At 40.8% G+C, this 25,890-nt stretch overlaps 1 protein-coding gene across 2 annotated transcripts in view; it reads right to left on the bottom strand.

Moving 5' to 3' along the window:
- Nucleotides 1–25,890, bottom strand: part of LOC124556729 (5'-AMP-activated protein kinase catalytic subunit alpha-2) — a 156,317-nt gene that overhangs the window by 92,448 nt on the left and 37,979 nt on the right. For both annotated transcript variants that reach the window (XM_047130727.1, XM_047130728.1), the window contains 2 exons: nt 8,727–8,933; nt 4,750–4,855 (listed from right to left, as the gene is read on the bottom strand). In XM_047130727.1, the coding sequence (XP_046986683.1) occupies nt 4,750–4,855; nt 8,727–8,933 (313 nt within the window). The remainder of the gene's footprint in view (nt 1–4,749; nt 4,856–8,726; nt 8,934–25,890) is intronic.

Genomic DNA, 25,890 nt, shown 5'->3' with positions numbered 1-25,890 from the left:
TTATAATTCCACAGTGAAGTAACAGCATGAGCTCCACTGCTGAACATGAGCAAACTGTGTACGCAGTGAAAGAAGTGCACTAATGGCACATAAACCATGTCAGCGATAGATGTTTGGTAGAAATCGGTCCTTTATGATGTTACGTGGATGAAATGACACTGTGTTAACAGCATGCATTTACTGTTGTGGGTTGAGGGAATGGCCTCTTCTCACAAGCAGGAAGGAAAGAACACAAAGTGTAGGAGAACATGTGTACCTCACACAATTAATTCTTATACTGTATTTTTCCATTTTTTGTCACTTTTGGAGCTGCTCCTATGTCCTTACCATTGGCAGGGATCTATGTCAGCACCCTCTCAGTACAGCCCTGTATACCCCAAAGAAAGAGATCAATGGGTTGGTCATACAAGAGGTGGATGAAGTTCGTAAGAGGCTGCTGTGTCTGCTACCTAAAAGGAGGAGGATAATGAACAGGATGGTGGTGTGACACAAAACTGTGTTTGGACGCAACATGTTTTAAGGTCAAAACTTGTGATAACTTACTGCTTTCTGTTGACTAACATTAGCTCATTGTTCAGTTACTTTTGACTTAAGAAAATAATGACAAATATATAATGTCTTAGAATTTTGGAGTAAATCTTAATCATGACAGTATATTATGTATTTTAAAATGTCTCCATCCACATCCAGCAAGATAAAACTTACACATTTATAATTCTGCCAGCTGAGTATTGAAATTTGTTGTCATTAGTATCAGTAGCCACAAAGTTCTGCTTTCTTTCCCTACATGGTAGCTTTCAAAACAAGTAGGCCCAAATAACATCTAGTGTAATACCCACTGGATCTCTTTCAGTCACCTTAAGTTCTGCTTGAATTCATTCATGCATCTCAAAAACAAATCATGTCTCTGATTGTAACTGAACATGTACCAAGCAACATTCACTTTATTTATTGTAAACCCTTTCTGTGGAATAAAGCACTTCACACTCGGATAAAGTGATGAGCAGAAGGCACCAAGTATCAGAGGCAGTCACTGACATGGAAAGGTAGCTACAGTATCCTCCTGGAATCCACCGGCATGCAACACAGATGATTACTGCGGGCTACTGCTCCTCTAGGCCACCAACAACACCACCATGGAGATGGGGGTACACATTATGACCACAAACATAAGCACACGGTGCCTGTTGTGTGTTGCATCTCCTGCAGCCGCCACAGTAATATGTAGCACCAGCCTTGCCACTAGTAGTGCGAGAGATACCACAATTAGCGCTACCATCATGGACACTGATTATCCTTCCACTGATCACGTGTTCAACAATCATGAGGAAGTATTCTTGCACTGGTCAGCAATAAAGGGTGACAACAGGCCAACCAGAGCCAGTTCACACAGGGAGTTGCCCCAAGTCACAGTGTCGGCTGCCACTGCCCTCAAGCAGTGCTCTTGTGCCCAGTGCTGTGCTTGGAGTTGCGTCTGAGTGTCCATTCTGTATCTTTATCCGGTTCTGCGCATTGGCCGTCAATGTTTCCACTCCAAGCTGCATCCCAAGTCTACACTCCGGACCTCATGTGAGTTTCCCCACAACGGCTGACGACACCTTCACTCCAGGTGAAGTCTACACAGTTGCTATGCACCTCGTCTGAGTTCTCCATGCTGGGACCGACATCAGTTGTACCCGAAGCCTATCTGTAACTCACTGTCGCTCCCTCCTCTGCCGGCCATGTCTTTGGTCCGTCCGAGGGAACCATCTGCCTGCAGCATCCACGTCTATCTTCGAGCAGGTATGAGTTTTGGTCTCACTGGTACCTCTCTCCTGGACCATCCTCAAGCTCTCCTGCTCCCCAGAAATATGGCTGCACCCATGTCACCCTCGCAAGAAGTCTCTTAGTGCAACATCAGTGACTGTCAGTGGATGGGAACCAAGTACTGAGTATTCAAGTCCGAATGACTGTTTTATTTTGTTCTGTTTGACTGTAAATAAAATTAAGTTATTTCTTGCTATCTGGGGCATTTTATTTGGCGTGGCTCCCTTAACCATGAGACACAATGAACACCCACACTGACAGGAGTCCTGAAGTGCTCTGGAACACAAGGTATTCAGAGGTGGACAGCCAGCCAAGACCTCTGTCATAAAACAGTTAAATAAATCATGACTGTGCTTTGATTAGTCACACACTGTCAGCAAGCAAATGAAGCCCATTATGGAAATATTACAGAAAGAATGATATTGACCACTGGATGCGTGTGTTGAACATTGTATTTACCATTAGGACATTGACATATCTGGAAATATATTGCCGTAATGGTAGAAAACTCCTTCTACAGACTACCACCACCTACAATATTGGCAGCTTGTGCAGATTACTGAACTTATGAAGTCTGACATTTTAGGAATCGGCTCTGATTCATCACTGTGGTGATCAGCTGGCAGCCACATTGTGTCCAAAACCTGTGCAAATTTTCTATGGGTCGATGCAATGATGTATTGGATACAAATTGAGAAGGTCACTTCTGGAGACAGTGGCAGCATCTCTGGACATTAGCACTCTCACATGGAATAGCTTTGATTCATTTATTCTGACTTGTGGCAATTATTGGACAAATAACTTATTGATGACATGAGAACTCTTCACTGTAGTTTGCTGAAGAATAATGATAATGATAATGATAATGATAATAATAATAATAATAATAATAATGTATTTGGTATGCTACACCACAAAAAATTTTAATTGAAATAACGGATTGTTTTCAGATTGATTTTCACTGCGCATCAGTGTGCGCTAATGTGAAATTTCCTAGCAGATTAAAACTGTGTGCTGGACAGGACTCGAACCTGGGCTCCTGGTTCAGCATACAATTTCAATTTGCCACGAAGTTTCATAACTGGACTCTTCATGCTTTCTCAGTGGATATGTTGTAAATAGTCTTTACAGGTTTGCCGCTGGATGACATTGTGCAAATTCCACAATATTTCCTCAGAGCAACTGTCCGACATCTTCAGGTAGCTGAATCTTGCTGGTGACTATGTACCTAGCCACCAGCAAGGTTCAACCACCTGAATATGTTGGACAGTTGCTCTGGGGAAATATTGTGGAATTTGCACAATGTCATCCAGCAGTAAACCTGTGAAGACTATTTACAGTTTCATAGCTGATTGTTATCAATATGGGAAAAGTGTTAATTGCACTCTTATTTTTCTGCTTCCACTTGTAGAAAAGATACAAAGTTGTAACTGAATTAGTCAAACATGACATACTCTTATTCTGAGAAAGTAAACATGATGCCTACAAGAGGATGCGCAACCAAAAATAACTCATGTGCTAGTAACATTAAAAACAGTTATTGACCGTAGAAGAATATTATGTTGCAATCATAATGAGACATTTGACATTCAACTGTGAATAAAGGCCTTTTCTGGACTTTTCCATACATTATGGACTTCTATTACATGGATCCCTGTTGCTCCAGAATGTCTTTTAAAGTTCCTTCCTTTAGTTGTCGTCTCTGTTTTGTCTTACCTCACAAATGCATCAAAGAACATTTTGGGTCCATCTACTACCCATCTGCTGGCTACACATTCTGTCCACCTCCATCTCAGTTTCACTGTGTATCATAATTAGTGATTCCACATTTAACTATTCTCAAATAACACAGAATTTTTGCTTTTTTTAGGAAACTATTACAACTTTATCTCCAAAATAGAATGTGACTGCATTTAACAGGTCGATGGATACAGTTCAGCACCAAGTTTAGGAGGTCAGACTTCAAAAATGTGGCAGTCAAGGTGAGGTTCCACAAAGAAAGTCACCAATGCCAGCTATCATTTTCCAATGCCAATACCAATAATAGCTTGTGAAATGTTAAATATTACAATAAAGTGATATTTTTCTCAACAAACAATGGTCCAATACAAATATCCAGGTTGCAAGGTGTCCCTTTCAACTCCAAATCTTGCATTGGCCAAGTGTTAGTAGAACACAGTGAGCTTACTCTTCTCAGCTAGCCCCCTTCTGTTCCAGTCTCCAAACCCATCGAAAATGTATGGGTGGCATGACCCAATGTCAAAAACATGAAGTGATATTTGGAACATCATGTGACAAGATGGCAGAAAATGCTATACTTATTGTACACTTCACAGACTACTTCTGAAGAGAATGTACTTGGTCACTGAAGTCAAAAGCCTTCAGACAGGATAATGAGTGGTGATGGAGCCAAATGTTCTCTCAGAGGCCAAATTATCTTAAATAAGAACTAATACATGTTTTCTCTGTTAATTTTGTATTCTCTACAATGCAGTATATTAAATCAGAAACAGAAAACAATTCACCAAGGGAGATTTGAACCATACATAGCAACATGCAGCCATGTTTGAGACTTTTGACAAACTCACTGAGCTACTTACACATCATCCTGGGTTCACCAGTACCGAGGCATTTCACAGCATTGTTCCGTCTTTGACTTTGCTTCACCAATGTAACTGCATTTTCCTGGTCTGTAATACTAGGAATTAGATGGTGCAGGTTTCCTTGTGTGTCTTTAGAGAGTGCGTCCTTGTGCTGAGTGTCAAGAAGGTATAACTCTTTCAATTAGACTCACAATTACAACTGTTCTGTAATGTTATAGCAGTACAGTACACGCTTTTATGTGATTGGCTTCTGCATAACTCTGCAGACAGCTCAAAATTTTGGCTCCGGTCATTTTTTGTGCTATCAAGTGTACAAATCCTTTTTATAGTACATACTCACTTTATGTCTTCAATTGTAGCTCTCTTCATAGGGTCCACCTGAAGCATATGGCAAAGCAGACTAACAACCTGCTTATTTAAGTATTCAGGTATAGGGAATACCCCCGCTGCAATGAACAACAGAAAAACTAGATAATATTACACTGATTACTTTTAATCTTCATTATTAGTGAATAAGAACTCTAAATACTGAAGTCAAACATAAAGCGTATGAACATTAGACAACAGAAAACGAATTTTCTACTTGTTTATCCTCACAACTGGAACAACTGGGAAGAGGGTAAGAGAAGTAGAAAATCCACAAACACTAAATTTTCTGTGCTGGAAGTACCTTCATTTAATAAAAGGGGAAGGCAGGTGAACAAAAAATATGCCAGTTAGTATTTAAAATAGAGTAAGATTAGAGAAGTGCCCCCAAAGACAAGAGGTACGCTGCAGTTGCCAAAAATACCTATACGCCTCTCTAAATAAGGGTGACTCCACAGATGTCATTAATTACCAGTAAGTCTCTCCTGACAAATCATTTTACAAAATTTCGAGAAGGTAATGCACTCAGGTGTTATCATCCACCTGTGCAATAATGGCGTTTTTAGCCAATCAGGGGACTGAATTAGTCCTCTTCACAGATAATACATGTATTTTTATCAAGTTGAATAAAAAGAAGCTACTGAGAAAATTGTGGATGGCATTTCTGTGGAAGTTATTAACAGGTTTTGTACGAACAAGCTAGCTCTAAACTTCAAAAATCACTGCACCAACATGAAATAATAAATAAGGCAAAAAATTTCAAGTTCCTGAGTGTTCATGTTGATGAAAACTTAATCTGGAACAACCACAGAGAAAACTACTCTTCTCCTGTGATAAGCTGTTTTGTCAACTGCAGCAGTGGGAATTTTCTTTACCGAACATTTTGAGTAATGAATCTTACATTTGGATTGCCCTTCACTTAATTACAGTCTATTGTCCTGTGATGACATGTTTGTTATCTGACCATGTGACATTGAAGCTCAGTTTCTCAATCATGTGAATAGCATGTGCCCTAACATCCACTTAAATGTTGGGATTAAGCAGAAGGAAAGTTGCCATTTTTAGTTGGTTTAGGTGAATGTAAACCATGTAGGCAGATCGGCCACACTGTAAACTTTAAGCCAGCACACACCGACATATATCTCCAAGTGGAGAGGTATCAGCCACTCAAGAAGAGCAGTTTTACATATAGACTGCAGCTACCATTGTTTCTGATAAGGATATCAAGACAGAACATCTGAAGTGCTGCAACCAGTATCATTTCTGAAAAACACCCTTCAACAAAACTTAACTCTTGCAATATCTGAAAAGACACAGATAGAGTTATCACCACATAGATTCAGTATTTCTTGAATTTCAAAAAGACTCTGTTTCAATAATACATTGTCCCTAGCAAAAGGAAATATATTGTTGTGATATATTTAACCAGGTCTGCAACTGAACTTAAAATTTTCTGGTAGGTTGAACATGGCAAATTATTATGAATGGGAAGTCATAAACACAGTGATTTCATCAGATACCAGAGAAATGTGATAGGGCACTACTATTCCACACTGAACTTAACAGATAGTTTTAGCTGCAATATCAAACTTTTTTGCTGATGAGACGATTACCTATAAGAATGTATTATATGATAAAAATTATGTAAATTATGATTAAAACTATACATATATGTAAGACCTTGACAAAACATTCCCTTGGTATAATCTAGAGAACTGAAAAGTGCAATAGCCTTTGACTAACTTAATGAGTCAACCATGTGGTACAAATACTTGAGAGAAATAATATATGAATCTACAAAGTGCACTTATCATAAATGTCAGTTCTGGGAAAAGAAAGTGACATTCTTTGATTCACTGGTAGGATACTGAGAGATTTTGATGAGCGTACACTATAAATTGTTTAAGAAACATTTACACACGCAATATTTGAGTACTGTTCATGCGTGCAGGATTCATCCTGGGTCAAGTTAACAGTATACATTAAGCAAATATAAATAAGGATGCTGCAAATATTCACTGTCTTGTTTCACTCACAAAAGAGTGTAACATAAATACTGCAGGTCTGAAAATGCAGACAATCATAAAAAAACATGCCTAATACTTCATGAAAAACTTCTTTGAAAATGTTAATGATTTTCAAGGCAGTGTCTAATAATATTTTCTACATGTATTAAAGGGCATTGTCTGGTATATGAAGGGTAGTGTCTGGTATACCAAGTCAGAAAGTTATCTACCTTGAATGAAAGTGTACAAGAGAGAAGAAACTGGTGAAACAGAAGTACTGATAAGGGAAGAACATGAAACTGAAATTATTAGGCTGGTGCACAAGTCTGTAGCATTTTTGTTTCGCATGTTGGTATTCCAGTTGCTATGGGTTTATTTATTGAATGACATTTTTCACTTGTAGTTCACTGTTGCTATTTGAGTTTGCATATTGGCATTTAGAGATAGTAAGTGGAACTGTGGACACTAGAAAATGAAGTTCCAAGTGGAGAAATGAGAACACTTCCGATACATTCTTCTGTTTGAGTTAAATAGAGGGGTGACAGCAACATTTGTACCATGTGTGGCAATAATGCCAATGAACAGAGCATGACAAGAAAATGGTTTTCTCATTTTAAGGAGTATCGTTTTGACATTAGTGACTCTCCATGTTCAGGAAGACCTTTGGGGTTTGATGAAGATCATTTAAATTGGTTAATCCACAATGATCCATTTCAGTATACTTGAGAAATGGCAAATGTGATGAACTGCGATCATTTCACCATCATGTAATTGAGATGGTTCAAAAATCTTGTATATGGGTAGTGCATGCTCTAAGCCAAAATTGCAAAAATCAGCAGAAGGCTATATATGCATCTCTGCTTGCTCATCATCAATTGGCTCATGAACAACACTGACCATTCCTACCCTGTATCATTACTGGTGACGAGAAATTGTGTCTTTATGCTAACATTAGGCAAAGAAAGAAATGGTTGAGCCCAAACAATGACCTGCACACATCCACAAAAGGTAACATTATGCATCTGGCGGAAAAGCGATGATGTGATGTACTATGAATTGCTTTAGCAGGGTGTAAACATCACTGTCGACATTCATTGTCAACAACTGAGATGTCTTGCAGATACAAGATAAGAACAATGGCCAGGAAGACTACGTGAAGTGATGCTACTCCATGATAATGCCCACCAACATTCTGCTGTACTCACAAAAAACACTATTTAGGAGTTGGGTGAGAAGTAATTCCACATTCACCTTCTTCACCTGATCTTGCACCCTTAGATTTTCACCTCTCCCATTCTCTATCAAACAACCTTCAAGGAACTTCTTTTCCAAATGAAACTGTGTTCCGAAAATGGCTCAACAAGCTTTTTGCCTCAAAACCATGTAATTCCTACAGTTGCAGAACCAAAAAGTTACCCCAGCATTGCCAGACTGTTGCATATAGTGAAGGAAAACATATTATAAGTTATATGTAGAACATATTATATGCTATGTGTATCTGGTGCGTTTATTAATGGAAAAATGCTATGAATTTAAGAGTTTGTTGGTAAACTGCTGAAAGAGAGCACAAAGAGGCTAAGAGTACATAAAGTTGTTCTAATGTGCAGTTTTTTCCAGACAAATAATCCAAGAGTTAAAAAAAAAGTTAAATACTGAAAGGTTTGAAAATAGCTACATGTTATGCAACTAATTTTGATAACTTCCTTGTCCATACTGAGATCCAAGATTTTCAAAAGCTTTATGTACAAGCCATTTTAGTAAAAATGAGACTGTGGCTTTATCTATTTATCAGTGTTATTAATTCTCCTAGACAGATTGAAACTGACTTTTCAATGGGACAGTCATTAGGTATTCAAGAATGTTCAGAACATTTTCTCGGTATTATCAGCTTCCCTTACGCTTAACCCACAAACATTGTTAACATTACAAACTACACATAACTTACATTTTATTTTACGGAACAGTGTTGGAACATGTTCATCATCAAAGGGCAGGGTACCACACAATAACGCATAAAGAATCACACCACAGGACCAAATATCAACTTCGGGGCCAGCATACAACTTCCCAGATATGACTTCTGGAGCAGCATAGTTTGGAGAACCACAGCTTGTCCTCAGGAATTCTCCATCCATCATCATGTTTGACAGGCCTGTTGTAGAATAGAAATTTAAAAAACAAGAATTATAAAGCTACAACATATTAAATTCAAATCAAGCCAGAGCTTTAAAAAAATGTCAAAAACAAAATGGCTTCATAAAGCAGATTGTAACATACAGTCAGACAGATGCATAGGATAATATTTTAATAGAACCAGAATATTCAGAAATTACTTCAATATGAAAAATCCAGTTTTGTTTTTCAGTGTTTGATGTAGCTCACTATTCAGCACAGTATGTAATATGTGAAAAGCAGTGTTGTCCCAGGATGATCTATTCTAAAAGAGGGAGGGAAGAAAGGAAGGAAGATTAGATTTTAATATCCTGTTGATAACTAAGCTGTTAATGATGGAGCTCTAGCTCAAACTGAATGAGGATACCAAGATATAGGTGGCCTCTCGAAAGGAACGAATCAGATATTCACCTTAAGTTATTCTGAACACAAGTCCAGTACCTTAACCATTCCACCACCTCATGTGGTTTTATATTAAATTTGGAGTTAAATTTGCCCTCTGTTATTTGTAAAGTGCCCTAACTCTCTACAACAAACCACAGGAAAAATTACTAGTAGACATCTCAGTCCATATTAGATTAACAATAGTGTGCATTGCATCACAGTTCTGGAGTGTCTCAGGTGATGTTGCCAACAGTTTCTATCTAAGCGAAGAAAAACATGCATCCAGTAGAGAGATATACTAAGTGCTGGAAACAAAGTATAAATTGAATGATAATATGTGACAATAAATTGAACATTTCCATGTTTAAAATATGAAGACCGAAGAGAAGTGAAGTGCAAAGTACACACGGTAATGTGGGGATTATACTCCGATACTTCAGAAAAATATACAATGGGAATGGAGTGCAGGATTGCAAGCGAGATGGTTGATGCATGAAAAAACCAGCAGTGAGTAGTACAGGCAACGGATGTAACGAAAAATATAAATGAATGAAGAATAAAAAATGAAAAATCAGATATAATGTATGTACAATGCATATGCTAAGTGGTACGTAGTCAAAAAAACCTTATGAAGCAAAGCTTGAAGAAACACGAGTAATACAAGATTTCACAAACTTGGTTTAACATTAAACTATAAACCTGTTTTGTTACATCTGTTGTCAAAATAGTATAAGCAAACCTTCTCTGCAAACAGTGGAAAGGCCAAGTCAGAATATCAACAGTTATGAAAAGGACAGACTGCTACTCAGAGTAAAGATGACACATTGGGTTGCAGACAGGCACAACAACAAGACACACACTTAGCCCTCTTCAGAAAAGCCGAAAGCTAAGTGTGTAACAGTCTTGTCATTGTGCCAGTCAGAGACTCAATGTGTCGTTTTTAAGGTGAGTAGCAGTCTATCCGTTTCATAATTGTTAAGCATTCTCTGCTGCTTATACAGGGTGTCATTTTCAAGCTTCACTCATTTCATAGGCCCAGGAAAAAAAAAAAAACACAGTAGATACAATAATGAAAATGCACCATATTCCAGAACACCTCAAAGAATGGATATTCCTGTGGCATATGTGCCAACTACTGTCACCAGTGTGCAGAATGATGGCATGAACTGAAAATAGTGACTCCACAGCAGTGCACACAAGGAGTAGTGTTGTTTGCACAAACAAAATTGCTGAATACTGTGCAAAGAAATTACTGTACGTTGTATGTATGTGATTCAGATGATGTGAAAACAAGAAATGGTATCATAAGTTTCTGGCAACTGGAAGCGTTCTGAAACATTCTGACAGTGCACATCATAGTGTTTTGGAAGAGACAGAGAAGGAAATCAGACAGACATTACTCAGAAGCCAATGTAAGTCAATTCGGTAGAAATTTAGGTAACTTAATGTACCCCAAGCAACACTGCTTCAAGTAGTACACCATCGTCTTTCTTTGTAAGATTACAAAGTGCAAATTCTGGACTATCTGATGCTGAACGATGAACCATGCCGGCAAAAACTTGCTACGGATATGCTGCAGCATATTGACATGAATATCAGCTGCCTGGGAAGACGTTTATTCTCAGACGAGGCAAACTTTCACGTATCAAGAATGGTTATGTGGCATAATGTTCAGATTTGGGGCTCAAAACATCATCAGACTATCACTGAACATGTTCGTAATAGCCCTAAACTGAATGTCTGGTGTGAGCTAATGAAAGACAAGATTACTGAAGCATTCTTTTCAGAAAACACAGTAAATGGGTCAATGTATTTGAATGTGTTGGAACCGTTTGAATACCCTCAGATACAAGATTTGCAACCCATCATCATCTTTCAACAGCTTTCAACAAAATCGAGCTCTAGCGCATTGGTCAAGGGTTGTTTGCAAATTCCTGGATACAAAATTTCCCAGTTGCTGGATCAGATATGGAGGATCCATTGCCTGGCCACCATATTCTCCTGACATTACCCTGCTGGATTTCTTCTTGTGGGAATTTGTGAAGGACTGCATAAATGTGACCAAAGTGTGTGATATTCCTACGTTAAGATAGCGTATCACTGATGCAATTGCATGTAACAGAGGGTACATTATGAATAACATGGCAAGACATTGAATACAGACTCAATATTCTTCGCACTACAAATGGTCCATATGTAGAGGTGTACTAACGATTATTAAATACGAGGGCTATCCACAAAGTACATTACGTTTTGGAATTAAAAATAAATAAAGTATTGGAATTTTTTTTATTATATACAGATGAAAGCCACACTTAAATACTACTTTTCTACATAGTTGCCATTTAAATTAAGGCACTTATCGTAGCGATGAACGAGCTTGGAAATTCCTTCATTGTAAAATTCGGCTGCCTGCGCCTTCAACCACGTGGTTACCTCTTCTTTTGGGACAGAAAAGGTGTGATTTTTGTGGATTTCCTGGAAAGAGGCACTACAATAAACTCTCAAAGGTATTGCCAAACTCTGCACAACCTCAGAAGAGCAATACAAAACAAGCACAGGGGAAAGTTGGGCTCAAAGATCTTGCTGATTCACAACGCCCGGGCCCACACGGCAAATGCCACTCATGAAGTTCTCGAATCTTTTAAGTGGGAGTTGTTTCCTCATCCGCCGTACAGTCCTAACCTGGCACCGAGCGACTTCCACTTACTCCCAGCAATGAAGAAGTGGTTGGCTATGCAGCATTTTGATGATGACGCACAGCTTCAAGAAGAGGTAACCACGTGGTTGAAGGTGCAGGCGGCCAAATTTTATGACGAAGGAATTTCCAAGCTCGTCCATCACTACAATAAGTGCCTTAATATAAATGGCAACTATGTAGAAAAGTAGTATTTAAGTGTGGCTTTCATCTGTATATAATAAAAAAAAATTCCAATACTTTACTTATTTTTAATTCCAAAACGTAATGTACTTTGTGGATAGCCCTCGTAGATTCTCTGAGATGATCTAGCATATGGTGCAACTTCATTATCATACATACTGTAGTTTCTTTTCCAGAGACCTTTGAAATGTGAAAATTTGAAAGGGACACCATGGTCACATACAGTCTGAAAAGCTTATAAGGGTGTTGCAGGGGAGGTTGTGATGAGAAATAACTGTTGAGAAAAAATTTGATCCATTGCCCCATTTCAGAGTTATTTAGCATTGAAGTTAACCAATCAGGTCATTGAATGTGCAAATTCAAGCAGCCTGCCAGAGACAGTGTCACCAGACATATTCTTCATGTAATTTTCTCAGACCAAACAATGGTAACCGAGCCCAACAGAATGTTATCCATTCAGGTAGCCCTGCACGATAAACAGATATGGGACCTGTGCACTGGGTTCAGTGAAAGCTTCTTGGTCTGTGTGGGATCATTTGCAAGTCTGTAGTGAAGGGGAGAGGTGACGTGTATATTTCATTAACAAATGTGACTGCAGCACCTCCAGCTAGAGACCTGAAAAATTAACATTTGTGATAAGTGTGACTACAGTTGCGACTTCTACCTCAAAATGCAGAATCACAAATTTACTTAATAAATGCTGCTTCATAGCAAATTGCATCCATACGAACTATTTTATTAGAGATAGTCTGAAAGAGCTTTATTTTCTGCATACAGATATTGAAAACATAACTAATTTTTGGTTACCAGAACTACACATCATTTTTTGCAGCCCAATTTGAATGTGCATAAGAACATGTCTGCAAAATAAAAAGTGCATGAATGTAACAATGTTTCAGCGCACATGATGCTCTGGTGGCACACCTGTCGTGGGTGTTTGAATGACCTGTACAAGAAATGTGCATGTTTGTCTGCTAGACAAAGTTCAATAGTTGTTATAATGTGGACACCTGAACATGGCAGTTTTAGGCAGTGGGCACTTTGAACTATGGTTGCATCAAATACCTGCAGATGTCGGCCCTGAGTTACCTTGTTTGTGATACTGTCAATATCAGCTAACAATTGTGTGGTAACAATTAGCAAATTCTTTGTGTTTCGAATTGCTCATCGTTTTCTTTCCTTACTTTGATAACTCTAATTTATTTCTGCTTGTGGGTGACTGCCAGTTTATAGTGCCTGCACTCTGCACTATAGCAGTTGGAAAACAGAGCCTATCAACATATTTCGACTGCACCGAAAGTCTTCCCCTTAACATGTGAATAGAGCATTTTGGTTCTACTTCTAAGCTCAGTATCTTGTCCGTTCTATCTATAGCGCTGTCAAGTCTGGATCATATGGCTGTCAATGTCCATGAAAGGTAGAAATCAGCGTTCTGCAGATTTTGTAATTATAGAACAGGGTAGGAAAAGAAAAATAATGTTGAGAAACACCTTAAATCGGAGAAGCCTTCTGCTCACCAACAGGAAAATACTGTTGCTTCTCAACAGAAACAATCATTTGCTGAAATGACATTTAAAAAAACAAGCAAAGAGAATTTTCAAAAAATGTTTTGAAGTTTTTGCAAAAGCAAACATTCCAGTCAGTCCAATCATCGATAATTTTTAATAGTCAGTTTCAAAGTGATAAAAGCGTCATCTTCAGGCATGCAGTGTGACAACTTTTTAAATTTGTAAATCTAATTAGTTACAAGCAAACAACAATTAGATGCAAATTTCATCAAAAATAGATGCAAATTTCCGGGTCCCTAAATTTTGCTCTCTCAACACTGAGGTAACATTTTTACTGAAGGCTGCAATGCCTTATGACAGGGGCATCAGTATCTTTAGCATGTGTCTCATGGGGAAATAAGCATACTGATAAACCCTGTGCTAGTTGTTTTAGCTCCTCCACATGTGACAGGAACTCTTTTTAGGTTTTGCTGCAGTATGGGAATCATTTTATTTGTGAGGTTTGCCCATGTATGCCTTTTTTCTTTGCTGCCTGCAATCATATGGCACCTGACAGTTCAGAGGGAGGAAGTGGTTTGTTCATCCAACAGGCATTATAGGCTATTACTTCTGTAGACAGATTACATACCAGCATTTGTGTGATGTAATCTATGAAAACTACAAATATGGATTCACAATCTTAGGCACTTGGATAACATTCTTGACAATCTAACAGTTTTATAAACAATTATATCTCCATGTTCCTGACAGTTTGTAACCCATTTCTTCCCTTTGGAAGATTCATCACTAGATGCTACCAAATCACATTCATAAACAAAACTAGAGCATAACAGTGAAACTGCACTTTTTCCCCGTCTTCAGCAAAATCTTTTAGTGATAGTGTTTTCTGCTTCCCTCCTGTTTTCTTTTGCAGCCTCTGTTTGTGTTATGTGACATTTTAATTTTAATGACCAATATTGTGCTGTTTCTCCATAAAAATATGAAGGAAGTGACACAAGTGCATATTACAGTCATAGAGAATATCAGTGCTAGCACCAAGGATTCATGGTATATGCTTGTTTCAATATCGTGAAACACATTCAAGGTCAGATACTGTGACTACTCACTGCCATGATGAGATTCTCTGCAGAGTTAGGGACAGCTTTGGGGAACATTCTTCCGGTAAAATGCAGGTCCCTTTCATTATCTGCCATACTGCCAGTTTGGATGGCACTGTGCAGTTGGTCACCATTTTTCTAGATTTCTGGAATCTGTGAATTATTCAATGAAAACTAATTAAAATGCTAGTATCGTCACATAAAAAACTCTGAAGGTGAGATAATATCTCTCTTTCTATTTATGTTTATTTTCATCATTGAAGTTCCATTATTATGGTATTATTGTTCATGCTTTCTGTAATGCAGGTCTCCAAAAACTGAATAACACCAGCACAAATACAGGGTGTTTCAAAAATGACCGGTATATTTGAAACGGCAATAAAAACTAAACGAGCAGCGATAGAAATACACCGTTTGTTGCAATATGCTTGGGACAACAGTACATTTTCAGGCAGACAAACTTTCGAAATTACAGTAGTTACAATTTTCAACAACAGATGGCACTGCGGTCTGGGAAACTCTATAGTACGATATTTTCCACATATCCACCATACGTAGCAATAATATGGCGTAGTCTCTGAATGAAATTACCCGAAACCTTTGACAACGTGTCTGGCGGAATGGCTTCACATGCAGATGAGATGTACTGCTTCAGCTGTTCAATTGTTTCTGGATTCTGGCGGTACACCTGGTCTTTCAAGTGTCCCCACAGAAAGAAGTCACAAGGGTTCATGTCTGGCGAATAGGGAGGCCAATCCACGCCGCCTCCTGTATGTTTCGGATAGCCCAAAGCAATCACACGATCATTGAAATATTCATTCAGGAAATTAAAGACGTCGGCCGTGCGATGTGGCCGGGCACCATCTTGCATAAACCACGAGGCGTTCGCAGTGTCGTCTAAGGCAGTTTGTACCGCCACAAATTCATGAAGAATGTCCAGATAGCGTGATGCAGTAATCGTTTCGGATCTGAAAAATGGGCCAATGATTCCTTTGGAAGAAATGGCGGCCCAGACCAGTACTTTTTGAGGATGCAGGGACGATGGGACTGCAACATGGGGCTTTTCGGTTCCCCATATGCGCCAGTTCTGTTTATTGACGAAGCCGTCCAGGTAAAAATAAGCTTCGTCAGTAAACCAAATGCTGCCCACATGCATGTCGCCGTCATCAATCCTGTGCACTATATCGTTAGCGAATGTCTCTCGTGCAGCAATGGTAGCGGCGGTGAGGGGTTGCCGCGTTTGAATTTTGTATGGATAGAGGTGTAAACTCTGGCGCATGAGACGATACGTGGACGTTGGCGTCATTTGGACCGCAGCTGCAACACGGTGAACAGAAACCCGAGGCCGCTGTTGGATCACCTGCTGCACTAGCTGCGCGTTGCCCTCTGTGGTTGCCGTACGCTGTCGCCCTACCTTTCCAGCACGTTCATCCGTCACGTTCCCAGTCCGTTGAAATTTTTCAAACAGATCCTTTATTGTATCGCTTTTCGGTCCTTTGGTTACATTAAACCTCCATTGAAAACTTCGTCTTGTTGCATCAACACTGTGTTCTAGGTGGTGGAATTCCAACACCAGAAAAATCCTCTGTTCTAAGGAATAAACCATGATGTCTACAGCACACGTGCACGTTGTGAACAGCACACGCTTACAGCAGAAAGACGACGTACAGAATGGCGCACCCACAGACTGCGTTGTCTTCTATATCTTTCACATCACTTGCAGCACCATCTGTTGTTGAAAATTGTAACTACTGTAATTTCGAAACTTTGTCCGCCTGAAAATGTACTGTTGTCCCAAGCATATTGCAACAAACGGTGTATTTCTATCGCTGCTCGTTTAGTTTTTATTGCCATTTCAAATATACCGGTCATTTTTGAAACACCCTGTATGTTTGCATTAAATATGTGGGACAAGTGATCAAGACTGTATGCAAGTTGGAAGTTGCTAAGTAACTACTGCCAAAAATCAGCCCACGATTTGCCAGCTTTGGAGACCCTTCACTATACGTGGCTTTATTTTGCGTGTCGGCAGAGTTGAGAGACTGGGCAAATTGTTCACCAACATTAATTCACCTGGCACCCATGATAAGTAATGTACCATTCAGTCACTACTATTAACATGTGACTGGTTGGTGCACTATTCCAGTTACAGTGTCTATTCACTAGGCAAAAAATAATATTTTCCGGAAGTCACAGCCCAAACTTTCTCATGGAACATACAATACTGTTTTAAAAAGATGAAAATGAGAAACTCACAAATGCTCTTTCAAAAATCTACACATGTAGTGACTAACTTCTCAATGTCACCTAAGCTGGCTATGTTTTATGCAAATAATCAAAGATAACTGCATTGTACATTAATTATATTCAGCAAGGGACTCCTGTTTGAAAGAGTGTGTGTGTCATGTGTGTGTGTGTGTGAGCGCGCACGCTCACACACCTGCGCTCCCCCTTTTTTTCCAGTTAGAGGAAGAGAACACTTGTAACTAGTACGATTTTCTAATCTTTTATGTGTGTGTCTGTGCCATTCGTCACTCATCTGCTGATGAATGATTGCTACCCTCAATTTTTTTAATTTATATTACACCATCATTTTTGTTGTGGTCTTTAGTCCAAAGATTAGTTTGATGCAGCTTACCATGCTACTCTACTCTGTACTTGCCTCTACATCTCTGAATAACTACACTCCTGGAAATGGAAAAAAGAACACATTGACACCGGTGTGTCAGACCCACCATACTTGCTCCGGACACTGCGAGAGGGCTGTACAAGCAATGATCACACGCACGGCACAGCGGACACACCAGGAACCGCGGTGTTGGCCGTCGAATGGCGCTAGCTGCGCAGCATTTGTGCACCGCCGCCGTCAGTGTCAGCCAGTTTGCCGTGGCATACGGAGCTCCATCGCAGTCTTTAACACTGGTAGCATGCCGCGACAGCGTGGACGTGAACCGTATGTGCAGTTGACGGACTTTGAGCGAGGGCGTATAGTGGGCATGCGGGAGGCCGGGTGGACGTACCGCCGAATTGCTCAACACGTGGGGCGTGAGGTCTCCACAGTACATCGATGTTGTCGCCAGTGGTCGGAGGAAGGTGCACGTGCCCGTCGACCTGGGACCGGACCGCAGCGACGCACGGATGCACGCCAAGACCGTAGGATCCTACGCAGTGCCGTAGGGGACCGCACCGCCACTTCCCAGCAAATTAGGGACACTGTTGCTCCTGGGGTATCGGCGAGGACCATTCGCAGCCGTCTCCATGAAGCTGGGCTACGGTCCCGCACACCGTTAGGCCGTCTTCCGCTCACGCCCCAACATCGTGCAGCCCGCCTCCAGTAGTGTCGCGACAGGCGTGAATGGAGGGACGAATGGAGACGTGTCGTCTTCAGCGATGAGAGTCGCTTCTGCCTTGGTGCCAATGATGGTCGTATGCGTGTTTGGCGCCGTGCAGGTGAGCGCCACAATCAGGACTGCATACGACCGAGGCACACAGGGCCAACACCCGGCATCATGGTGTGGGGAGCGATCTCCTACACTGGCCGTACACCACTGGTGATCGTCGAGGGGACACTGAATAGTGCACGGTACATCCAAACCGTCATCGAACCCATCGTTGTACCATTCCTAGACCGGCAAGGGAACTTGCTGTTCCAACAGAACAATGCACGTCCGCATGTATCCCGTGCCACCCAACGTGCTCTAGAAGGTGTAAGTCAACTACCCTGGCCAGCAAGATCCCCGGATCTGTCCCCCATTGAGCATGTTTGGGACTGGATGAAGCGTCGTCTCACGCGGTCTGCACGTCCAGCACGAACGCTGGTCCAACTGAGGCGCCAGGTGGAAATGGCATGGCAAGCCGTTCCACAGGACTACATCCAGCATCTCTACGATCGTCTCCATGGGAGAATAGCAGCCTGCATTGCTGCGAAAGGTGGATATACACTGTACTAGTGCCGACATTGTGCATGCTCTGTTGCCTGTGTCTATGTGCCTGTGGTTCTGTCAGTGTGATCATGTGATGTATCTGACCCCAGGAATGTGTCAATAAAGTTTCCCCTTCCTGGGACAATGAATTCACGGTGTTCTTATTTCAATTTCCAGGAGTGTATATTCTTTTGAACTTGGTTACTGTATTCATCTCTTGGGCTCCCTCTACAATTTTTACTCCCCCCCCCCCCCCCCCCCCCACACACACACACACACACACACACACACGTTCACATACCTCACTTCAATACTAAATTGGTGAGCCCTTCCTTGATGTCTCATCTATTGTGTCTCATATGTTGTGTGGAGAGACGAATCACGGTACACAATGTGGCGATCTGATGGCAGGGTGTGAGAATGGCAAATACCCAGTGAACATCATCTGCCAGTGCGTGTAGTGCCAACAGTAAAATTCGGAGGCGGTGCTGTTATGGCGTGGTCATGTTTTTCATCGAGGGGGATTGCTTTTGTATGGCACTATCACAGCACAGGCCTACATTGATGTTTTAAGCACCTTCTTGCTTCCCACTGTTCAAGAACAATTCAGGGATGGCGATTGCATATTTCAACACGATTGAGCATCTGTTCATAATGCACGACCTGTGACAGAGTGGTTACACGACAATAACATCCATGTAATGGATTGGCCTGCAGAGACCTGAATCCTGCAGAACACCTTTGGGATGTTTTGGAACACCAACTTCTTGCCAGGCCTCACTGACTGACATCAATACCTCTCCTCAGTGCAGCACTCCATGAAGAATGGGCTGCCATTCCGCAAGAAACCTTCCAGCACCTGACTGATCGTATGCCTGTGAGAGTGGAATCTGTCATCAAGGGTAAGGGTAGGCCAACACCATACTGAATTGCAGCATTACCGATGGAGAGCGCCACAAACTTGTAAGTCATTTACAGCCAGGTGTCCCGATACTTTTGATCACATAGTGGACGACTCTGACAGATGAAACGTACATAAGTATCCTGTCTGATCACTTGCATCCATTGATGTCCTTTGTGCATTCCAACAGACTTGGGCAATTGCAGCATGAAAATGCGACACCCCACACACCCAGAATTGCTATAACGTGGCTCCAGGAACACTCTTCTGAGTTCAAACACTTCCACTGGCTACAAAACTTCCCAGACATGAACATTATTGAGCATATCTGGGATGCCTTGCAATGTGATGTTCAGAAGAGATCTTCAGTGCCTCGTACTGTTGCAGATTTATGGACAACCTTGCAGGATTCATGGTGTCAATTCCCTCCAGCACTACTTCAGACAATTGGTCAAGTCCAAGCCATGTCATGTTGCGGCACTTCTGAGTGCTTACTGGGGGCCTACATGATGATATGCAGATGTACCAGCTTCCTTGGCTCTTAAGTGTGTATCCTTTCTACTTTGGCCATCATCAGTTATTTCACAGTCCAAATAACAAAATTCATGTACTACCTTTAGTGTCTAATTTCCTGATATAATTCCCTCAGAATCACCTGATTTAATAAAGTTGCTTTTGTTGATGTTCATCCTACGCCCTCCTTTCAAGATACTGTCCATTCCATTCAGATGCTCTTCAAAGTTCTTTGCTGTCTCTGACAGGATTAATGTAATTGAAAAACATCAAAGATTTTTATTTCATCTCCCTGATCTTCAATTCCTTCTCAAAATTTTTCTTTTGTTTGCTTTACTGCTTGCTCAGTGTACAGTTTGAATAACACTGGGATAAGCTACAACCCTGCCTCACTCCCTTTTCAACCATTGCTTCCCTTTCATGCTCCTCAACTCTTATAACTGCCATCAGTTTTCTGTACAAGTTGTAAATAGCCTATCCTCATTGTATGTTACCCATTCTACCTTCAGAATTTCAAAGAGTATTCCAGTCAACATTGTCAAAAGCTTTCTCTTAGCCTACAAATGCTATAAATGTATGTTTTTTCTACCCTTGACTCTGAAGTATCTCTTAACAGACAATACAGTTCTAGTTCCTTGGAAGCAGAAATCTCCACTGCAACTAGAAAACTAACTCAGATACACAACACTACGGCCAAGCATACTTGAACACGAAATGTCGTTTGTTCTAACAAAACTAATCAAGTAATTAATAGTAAATGAGCATGACTAATATTTGCACCCCATGCTTACTGATGTGGTAATGTAACTGATGCTTTAGCTGATCCTAAAGATGTATGATGCCATTCCTGTCTAGGTTTTGAGTAGGCCAGTCCAGTGAACCAATCTGATTTTCCTGAACTGTACAACAGTGTTTGTTTTGTAGGTAACAGTTGTATCATACAGATACAGTAAAGGTTCACTATGTAGAAAGTATGATGTCTAAACTGTTTTTATATATGCAGTCATTTTTCTATCAGCCACAACTAATGTTCAGAGCTCAGACTAGGAGAAAGTGTATCAGGACCCTCTTCCAAATTTTAGTGTTGCCACAATGTTTATTGTAATATTTAAGTATGTTTACAAATTGAATGATATTACACTGAACCTAGGGTGCTCAAATCTGTAAATATAATACAGTATTTAGAACTCCATGAGATAAACTATGAGATCAAAACTATCTGGACACCTGGCTGAAAAGGACTTACAAGTTCGTGGCGCCCTCCACTGGCAATGCTGGAATTCAATACAGTGTTGGCCCACCCTCAGCCTTGATGACAGATTCCACTCTAGCAGACATACGTGTTTAGTCAGGTGCTAGAAGGTTTCTTGGGGAATGGAAGCCCATTCTTCACAGAGTGCTGCACTGGGGAAAGGGATGTTGTTGTTGTGTAACCACTCCGCCACAGGCCATGCATTATGAACAGGTGCTCAATCATGTTGAAAGATGCAATCGGCATTCCTGAATTGCTCTTCAACAGTGGGAAGCAAGAAGGTGCTTAAAACATCAATGTAGGCCTGTGCTGTGATAGTGCCGTGCAAAACAATGAGGGGTGCAAGGCCCCTCCATGAAAAACACGACCACACCATAACATCACCACCTCCTAATTTTACTGATGGCACTACACACACTGGCAGATGACGTTCACCGGGCATTCGCCATACCCACAGCCTGCCATCAGATCGCCACATTGTGTACCATGATTTGTCACTAAACACAATGTTTTTCCACTGTTCAATCATCCAATGTTTATGCTCCTTACACCAAGTGAAGTGTCGTTTGGCATTTACTGGTGTGTTGTGTGGCTTATGAGCAGCTGCTTGACCATGAAATCCATGTTTTTCTCATCTCCTGCCTAACTGTCATAGTACTTGCAGTGGATCATGATGCAGTTTGGAAGTCCTATGTGACGGTCTGGATAGACATCTGCGTATTACACACTACAACCCTCTTCAACTGTCGGCGGTCTCTGTCGGTCAACAGACGAGGTTGGCTTGTACGCTTTGGTGCTGTACGTGTCCCTTCACGTTTCCACCTCACTATCACATCAGAAACAGTGGACCTAGTGATGTTTAGGAGTGTGGAAATCTCGCGTACAGACATATGCACCTGACCACATTCGATGTTTATGAGTTCCGCAGAGTGCCCCATTCTGCTCTCTCACGATGTCTAACAACTACTGAGGTCGCTGATATGGAGTACCTGGCAGTAGGTAGCAGCACAATGCACCTAATATGAAAAACGTATGTTTTCGGAGGTGTCCAGATACTTTTGATCTCATAGTGTACTATGTTACTGTTGTTGGGGTGGGGTACTCAATGTTGAGGTTATCAGCACCTATATAAATGATCCCTTTGGAAAAATGAATCATGAACTTGTCATATCTTTGAGTCACTACGTCAAAATGGCAGTAATAGTCATGAGATAAAATACTTTTAACTCCTGATCCAACTAAATAAAATAAAAAAAACTACCTTAAACTGCTTCTCATATATGTGATACTGGCTGACCACTAATATAAAAAATGTGAAGAAGCTGCTGGCCACTATGATATGTTACTTGGATGTGTCTCTTATGACGCGCGCACGCACGTGCACACGCACGCACGCGCACGCGCGCACGCACGCACGCACGCACACACACGCACACACACACGCACACACACACACACACACACACACACACACACACACACACACACACACACACACACACACAAGTAAAATTAAATATGCAGATCTATGTTGCTGGCTGATCACACAATATACAGGATTGAACCTGTCATAAAGACACAAAACAACTCCTACACAATATTTTAGTGAGGACTATGTATTAAATTATGCAATATACTCATGGTATTATTACTTAAAATTGAGGGCAAGCTCTCTTTTAAACCAAAGGCCATCTTTCCATCAATTGCAAAAAATGTTATCAGCTAAAATATTTTTCACTGACAGGAGTATGTTACAAGCATTACAAACACACAGGTCCTCATGCTGTGCAAGAAGCCAAACATTGAAGGAGTATAGTCAATACACAAATGTGTTAATAGAACTTCATCACTTCTCCTTCGGTTTCAGTTGTTGCAGCTTATTGTCACTCATATCCACCCAATTCTTTTCCCATTACCACCTCCCGATGGGCCATTCATTGACAAATGGCCAACATGTCCTCTGGGGCATTGGGTCAGCACACCACTCTCCTCACTGTTTGTCAACTTCCCAGACCTTGTAGCTGCTACTTTCACTGACAATGGCTTCACAAGGCTAAGTGCACCCCATTCCAACTGTCCCACCAATGAAAAATCCCTCACGGTGTCAGGATTTACACCTGGGCCCTATGCGTCGAACTCCCATTGGCACACTTCATTGTTCAACAGCGTGGCACGCAGGGGACAGCACACTGAGCTACAGGGGACTGGGCGTTTGTGTTGTCATCATTATTATTATCATCATCATCCATGGCAGTGGCTAGATTGGACTATGTAAACAAACTGGGCTGTGTAAAAGTTAGGACTTTGTATGGGCACTCATGACCGCCCAGTTGAGTGGCCCACAAACCAAACATCATCATCAACACTAAAGCTACAGTCGACTCTCCACAAACCTCCTTTGCTACTTTATCAGCTATCTTGTTTTCTTGGATTTCCACATGACCAGTTACCCAGTAGAATGACGCTACCTTGGATTCTTCAGACACTTACATCTGCAGAGAACAAGTGTTGGGTTGACTGTAAAACAATTAGGAAGTTAGTGTAGACGAATTTCGTTACTGAAGCAAGTCTCAACTGCTCCAGTGCCTCCAAGATTGTATGCCTTTCAGTGACAAATGCAGTATACTCATTTGGAATATTAATCATGAATCCATGTCCGTACAGTCTAAGTTACAGCTGTGATTGCAGCTAGGGGTTTTTGCTTTCTGTTACCTTTATGTTGAGCACCTAAGTTATTGGTTAATACAACAGGTATCATCCTACTTAGATCCACCTGCGTGTATAACTTTAAAATCATTATCAACATTTAAAATCTCACAAAATTTTAATTTAAAAATACGATATTTGAGTACAGGACTTACCGTACTCCAATAAATTTAAAAACATCTTGAGCCTTTCCAGTACCCATGGAGAAGACTTACACCAAACTGAAATGAAAGCCTGATGCATAATTGTTTAAGTCTAAAAGAAGCTGCTTCAGTCAAATCCTAAGTGGCCTTTTGATGTTTGGATGTCATGCATATAAGTGCTTGACGCAATGGATGGGCAATTTACTATTTGATGGAGTGGCATTGCAAGCCATGACACATCGTGGTTACGTCACCCATGTCAGCACATAGACTGGGAATATGACACAATCTGTATGTGCTAGTAGCCAAACTAACACCCTCTTGATGGACTGCATAAAAAATTTTCAAATATGAATATCATGCAAATTGACTACAACCATAATCGGGGCAGGAACAAACGAAGCATTTATAAAATTTCAGCAGGCATATTCTCCCCCACCCCCTCCCCCCAAATGTGGCAGACAAGTACACCACTCATCAAATTTCTGGCCCTGGAACCTCACCGAGTTCTTAAAAGAGGGGTGCCACTCAGCTTTAGGCCTGCTATACAAACGACACTGTATGAGAGATTAAAATGGACACACACAGTTTTATCAATGAAAAACTTAAAACTAGTATTTACTGTCAATTTTTCCACTAATTGAGCATTGTATGAAACTGAGGAAATGCTTTTACAAGACTGGAAAATCAGGAGAAAATAAATTGTCCACACACAACAAACATTTTATAAAGAATGGAATAAAGTAAAAAGAAATGGTGAAATGGGTAACAATTGAAATAATTCTCTGACGAACACCATTTTCTTGAACAAAATTATCTGTAATGGTGGTTCCCACCCTGTAGCTAAAATATCAATCACTTTGGAGGATTGCAGCAAAATAGGGTGACACCCACAGAATCCTCAGTGGTAGAATCACCACAAGATGTTATGTCTCCAAGCAGTACCATATGTTTTCTCTAAGTCTAGAAATACAACTGAAAGCTGTTGCTTACAGAGGAAAGATGCTTGCACTGCTGTTCCCAGCTGGGCAAGGTTCTCAAGAGAAGAATGATACCCGCCCCCTGGAAGTGACTCGGGAGACTCCTTTTTGCCAAAATCCACACCAAGATGCATGTTAATCACCTGCTCAAGAGTCTTCCCTAGCTCGTACGAGCAACACTGCAGTAACTATTTGGATCTGTGTACTCCGTCACTGCGTTTAGGAGAAGGGTAACAATACTTTCTCTCCTTGAGCTGGTACACTATTCTCCTGTCCAAATCTTATTAAAGAGTTTCTGAAGTATTTCTTAGATTGGGAATTCAGGTGAAGTTGCATCAAAGAGAGAAATCCATTGGAGCTAGGAGTGGTATTCTTTGCTCTAGACAAGGCAGATTATAACTTCCACACGGAGAGTAGGTGGTTATCCATCTATGTTTTAGCACAAATATGAAATTCAATTCTCTGTGGCTGCCGGCAGTAACCCACCAGTTACTACACCTACAACCGAAAGCAGACATACAAGCAGCATTCCTGCAACTACGCAAGGTAACATCACAGGCAGCCCAGTCACCGACCGCTGTCGCCAGGTCCACCATGTGACTACACAAGCAACACTTGATGTGAATAGTGTTTTTACAAGGAAATGCGC

Source organism: Schistocerca americana, chromosome X (genome assembly GCF_021461395.2).
Source record: "Schistocerca americana isolate TAMUIC-IGC-003095 chromosome X, iqSchAmer2.1, whole genome shotgun sequence".
In the NCBI taxonomy this organism is placed as follows: Eukaryota; Metazoa; Arthropoda; class Insecta; order Orthoptera; family Acrididae; genus Schistocerca; species Schistocerca americana.
Note: the sequence above shows the minus strand (reverse complement) of the source record. Positions and strands in the feature narration are given on the sequence as shown.